Raw genomic sequence first — 5,480 nt, forward strand, 5'->3', positions numbered from 1 at the left:
AAGCCCGCACCAAAAAAAAAAAAAAAAAAAAAAAAACAAACAAACAAACAAACAAACTTCATTAGGGACATGACAAGAATAGATCAGTTGCGCTTACTTGGGTGATATTGCAAAGTCATAGAGCAGAAAAAATGAGGACCAACGGAATTTTTCTTTTTCTTTCGCGACTTCTAGAGCCCGAGGTAAATCGATTTAAAAAATACCGGTAAATCGTGAACTTTGACGTCACGGCATAAGCTCCCGTAGGCGATGACGTCATAATTCATGACTCCTGCTTTGTTTGTGCGCAAGCGTTTCCTCCCTCTCCCTCCCCCTTTCCCTCACTCTCTCTCCCTCTCTCTCTCCCCCTCTCTCTCTCTCCCCCTCTCTCTCCCCCCCTCTATCTCTCTCCCTCTCTCCTCTCTCCCTCCCCCCTCCTCTCCTCTCTCTCTCTCTTTCTCTCTCTCTCTCTCTCAAAAAAGTGACGATTTTTATGGTATTTTTTTTTTCTTTCACCAGAACGCTCCCGAAAACCGGTTCACTCGGGCAGCCAGCTCGATATTTCTCGTGTCCAAGCCCCGCCCCGTCGCCCCGACCACCTACCCCGAGCTGGACCAATACCAGCTCGGCTCCCTATCCCATCACATCCGCTCGCGAGCCAGCGGCTATCTCGAGCTGCCCCCCTGGGCTTCGAGCCAGCCAGATCCCTCCGTGCGCGTGACGGCTACTCCCCCGCCCTCGGTGATAGTCGAGGAGAGGGTGGTTACCCGGGGCCCGAGCGCCGCGGAAAAAGCGAAAGACAAGAAGGCTTTCTATTCCGGGAGTGATAGCGAAAGTTCCGGCCCGGAAGAGGAAAGCGAAGAAGAGGAGGAGGAGGAGGAAGAGGAAAGTGGAGAGAGTGAAGAAGAGAGTAGTGAAGAGGACAGCGAGGAATCTTCAGATGAAACAGATTCTGATGAAGAAGAGGAGGAGAAGGTCAAAGCCCCGCCCAAAAAGACGCCGGGAAGCGCGGGGAAAACGAACAAAGCCTCCCCATTGGTCAATTCCAAAACGGAGGGAGGAGCGAAGAAAACCTCCGCCAATCAGAAGAAGGACACGCCCGCGAAGGCAGGGACGACTCAGTCGACGGCACGGTCGAATGTGGACCTCCTGTTGGACCTGGATGATTTCAGTGTGGAGGGAACCTTGCCCACGATCACACCGACGCTGGGCGGGTTTCTGTCCCCGCTTACACCTAGTGGTTCCGCTTCTAACTCTGGACAGGTGAGTGAATTTTAATTTTGTTCCATAGAAGTTAAGTGACCTGGTCTAAGGCTAAGAACACAGTGGAGCGGCGAGCATAGAGCATAGAGCAACGAGCATCAATGAACGAGCAAAGCGATGAAATCAAACACGTTGATTTAAATAGGTAGCACACACAGTACGAGCAGCGCGCATAGCGGAGAGCATCGAGCAAAGCGTCGATTTCAAACATGTTTGATTTCTCCGCTCGCATCGCGATTATTTTCTGATAATTTTCTTTTTACTTTCTATTACCTTTACGTATAGGGAACCTATACAAGGTAATGAGAAAGTATTGCAATCGGTCCAAATTTTCAAAATCGGGAAAAATACCCCTTTTTTTTAAAAAAAAAAAAAAAAAAAAAAAAAAAAAAACGCAAGAATTTATTAAGAACTGTAAAACACAAACTTTATTAATACATATTTGGTTATCTTTGTTTATTCCAATATAAAAAAGTTTAATTTAATTTACAATAATTAAATGAGAAGCTTATTTACAATATATTTAAATCTTGTTTAGACTTTACTTTTATTTATACACATAGGAGTTATAACAAATCAGATCCGACTTCAAAACCTTCACTTTGTTACCTCAGAGGGTATCGCGTCTGTCTTGTAAGCGTTAGGCGGCGGGTTCGATTCCCACCCAGGGCGAACTTTATACTAAACAGATAAGATCAATTCTCGGAACAGCTGGCTTTCTCCTATCCGGTCTTCCTTCTCTCTTCGATTTCGGGACGTTCTGTAGGGGCAACTACCGCAAAAGATGAGTCACGCTTTATACGAATCTTCTTGTTTTCAGAAGGGAAGACAGAATCAGAAGGGAAGACAGAAGGCAGAGCTGATTTAGCTGCTGACTGGACATAGGACACTTCCCGATCTATGGTTTTCTGAACGGCACGGAATTTCTTGTTCAGAATCTCATAGGGGACCTGTAGCAGAGCTGATTTTCATTCTGGTGTTCATCTTACATAACATACACTTTCTGTGCCCGTCTGTATTTGAAAATCTCCTTGGTCTTCGGACACTGCACCTTACCGTCGTTCTCCGCGGCCATCTTAGATAAAGCCTGAAAAAAAAAGAATAAAATTAAACTTTGAAAACGGGATACCATGTCAAGTACTAATTAATACTAAAAATAAGAAGAGGATAAGTCTTCACTTGACTAAATAAACGAATTTATTGGTGGAAAAGAGTCAACATGTTTCAACATCTCAAATTGAAAAATTGCAATGAAAGAAAAATATTTTTCTTTCATTGCAATTTTTCAATTGCATGATTATTTTGTGGTACCTGTGTTATACATCCAAACCATAGTTTCAAAGATCATTTAAAAGGACTGTTGTATGATTGGATAGAACTTGACTAAATAAACGAATTTATTGGTGGAAAAGAGTCAACATGTTTCAACATCTCATGATGCCATCCTCAGGACTCAATTGAAAAATTGCAATGAAAGAAAAATATTTTTCTTTCATTGCAATTTTTCAATTGAGTCCTGAGGATGGCATCATGAGATGTTGAAACATGTTGACTCTTTTCCACCAATAAATTCGTTTATTTAGTCAAGTGAAGACTTATCCTCTTCTTATTTTTAGTATTAGAATAAAATTAGAAAAAGAGAAGAATAATAATGAGAAGAAAAATACATTTAGGTGTGACCAAACATAGTCGATCGGCCATCGCGTCGACTGACATCGATTCACAATAATTTTGTAAAGATCGATGGTTAAACACACATGATTATTTTGTGGTACCTGTGTTATACATCCAAACCATAGTTTCAAAGATCATTTAAAAGGACTGTTGTATGATTGGATAGACTTTTTAGGTACTTGTGCAGAAGTCATGTCCGTGGAATATTGCTACCAAAGGAACTGGCACAAATGAGCAGTGACCAGTATTATTATAGGGTTAGGTTAAATGCAAGAAGGAGTTTTCACAATTAGAGCAGTGATTAGTGTTCTTATAGGGTTAGGGTTAATACAAAAAGGAGCTTTTCTTTTCCACGGACGTGACTTCTGCATAATTACCACTTTTTAGAGCTATCTATTGAACAAGCAACCCAAATCATATTTTTTTTTTTCTTTGTGCAAGACTGACAAGAGTGAGTATTATCTTATCAAATAGGTATCTGATATCTAGACTGCTTGGGTGAAGGGAAATTGAGTCCCAGTCTGGCAGGATAAACAAGGTTCATTCTTTTCTATTCTTCTTTCACAGATGATTGGTGATTGAGGACAAAAGATATTAGGGGTGTGTACAAGATACAGCCGAGGGTCAAAACAATCTTGTCAAGTTCTTACCTTCAGAGTAGGATGTTCTAAGCACTTTATATCAGTCATGATTATATTGTTGGTTCCAAATTATCGAGAATTCAATTGGCACACAAAAGATTACTGGCTTCCAGGAAATAGGTGCAGATAAATAATAATTGATAAACAGGAATGAGAAATTTGATAAAAAGTGACATTAGTGACATATAAAATGTATTAATGTAAACAAAAGAGCCAACTGCTATGTTGCCAGATGTGAAAGACGACCATTATGAAAGTTTCCTGCCAAAATAAAATGTTGGCCTGTAGGCTCATAAAGTCATAAAAGAAGAAAAAAACAAATAAAAAATAACGATGCTTGTGAGAAAATAATAAAAATGATGTCTTTAACTGATTAATATACTACTATAAATTTTATGACACGTCTGGGACTGGGACTCTAACCAGCAAAGTCCTCGCACCCACTCCACTGAGGAAATTTATTTTGTCAGGAATCAGAATGGCAGGAAATTTAAACTTGGCAACAGCGCATTGGCGTAAACATTTTAAATGTATGACACATTGCATAATCAAAACAGTTTCCAGGCAACCATAAGATTTTCTTTACCAGCAAAAATCAGTTCTCATTCTAAATTTTAAATCATCCTCTCTTTTGATTACCTATATAATATACCTACATTACCTACCTACCGACCTACCTATTATGTGATACCTAAGTAGTACTTACCTAAACTAAGAATTTGTAATTTTGTTATACCTATCTCTGTTTTAGGAGATAGGTAGTACTTCGATAAAAACTTACCTTCCTAGGGCCAAGAACCAGAAGAATAATAGATCAGTTGCGCTTACTTGGGAGATGTTTCAAAGTCATAGAGCAGGAAAAATGAGGACCAACGGATTTTTTCTTTTTTTTTCTACGAATTCTAGATCCCGAGGTAAATCGGTTAAAAAAATGAATTATACCAAGATCCTTGACCTCATCAACAACCTGAAGAGGAACAGATTGAATGTTATAGGTGTAATCCAGATTGATGAGTTTTCTATGTATTGTATTGTATAGACAAATTTAGTACCTAAATAGGTACCTACATAGGTAATTATTTATGGAAATTTGTATGTACCAGGTACCTAGGTACATACATTAATATACTTCTGTGATGAACTTGTAAATATTCAGATAATAATTATTTCAGATTCTTCCCGGTTTGTTCCGCTCCAAGTAGAGAGTTACGTGTTGATGTTAAATTAAATATGGTCTCTTGTCGCGAATTTCGAGTGTCAAGGCGATTTGCGGAGTTCATTTCGAGTATTTTCGAGTCTGTGAGTCAATTTGCGGATACCTCAAGTGTCGAATTTGTGTCTTAGTAGTAACCGCGGAAAAGTGAATCGCAAAAAGGTGAAAAGTGAAAAAATAAAATACCTAAAAACTTAAAATACAATATCTACCTAGAAAAAATAAAATATTATCTTAGGAAAAAGAAAAGACGAAAAAACCATTCTCCCTAAACCTTGTAAGCGCCAGGGCGAGGGTTCGGTTCCTACCCGGGGCGGACTTTATCCTGAACAGATGAAATTCGTTCTCGGAACGGATGACTTTATTCTATCCTGTCCTTCTTCACTCTTCGTTTTTGTTACGATAAGACCTACGCAGGCTGTTACAGTTCCCTCTACCAAACCTCTTATTTTATTCTTATTATTATTTTTTTTTAAAAGAAAAAAACGTGGGCTTTAAAATAGTTTACCCATCACTGAAACAGGCACTACAAAAACCACCCTCAGGACCCCAGTATCAAGTAGATCTCGTGACCCCGGGAGGCCGACGAAACTGTCGCGTGTTGTACCTAAATTACTGACGAAAAAGCGGGAGGGGGGGTACATTGAAAGAAGGCCCCCTCACAACGAAAAAGCAGGAGGGGGGTACTTTGAAAGAGCCCCCTCCCCTCA

At 39.8% G+C, this 5,480-nt stretch overlaps 1 protein-coding gene and 1 long non-coding RNA gene across 2 annotated transcripts in view; one reads left to right on the top strand and one right to left on the bottom strand.

Annotated features, from left to right (window-relative positions):
- LOC103520928 (AP-3 complex subunit beta-2-like) overlaps positions 1 to 1,292 on the top strand; it is a gene marked incomplete at its 5' end in the record, with an annotated part of 12,923 nt that extends 11,631 nt beyond the window's left edge. Inside the window, one exon of the mRNA XM_017448662.2 lies at positions 499 to 1,292. Within this exon, the coding sequence (XP_017304151.1) occupies positions 499 to 1,257 (759 nt within the window). The remainder of the gene's footprint in view (positions 1 to 498) is intronic.
- An 817-nt stretch (positions 1,293 to 2,109) lies between these two features.
- LOC113472201 lies at positions 2,110 to 3,745 on the bottom strand. Its single transcript, XR_003394621.1, has 2 exons — positions 3,567 to 3,745; positions 2,110 to 2,192 (listed from the first exon to the last, which is right to left on the bottom strand). It is a non-coding gene; the product is annotated as an uncharacterized LOC113472201 (long non-coding RNA).
- Positions 3,746 to 5,480: the final 1,735 nt, after the last annotated feature.

This window comes from Diaphorina citri, unplaced genomic scaffold (genome assembly GCF_000475195.1).
Source record: "Diaphorina citri unplaced genomic scaffold, Diaci psyllid genome assembly version 1.1 scaffold4279, whole genome shotgun sequence".
In the NCBI taxonomy this organism is placed as follows: domain Eukaryota; kingdom Metazoa; phylum Arthropoda; class Insecta; order Hemiptera; family Psyllidae; genus Diaphorina; species Diaphorina citri.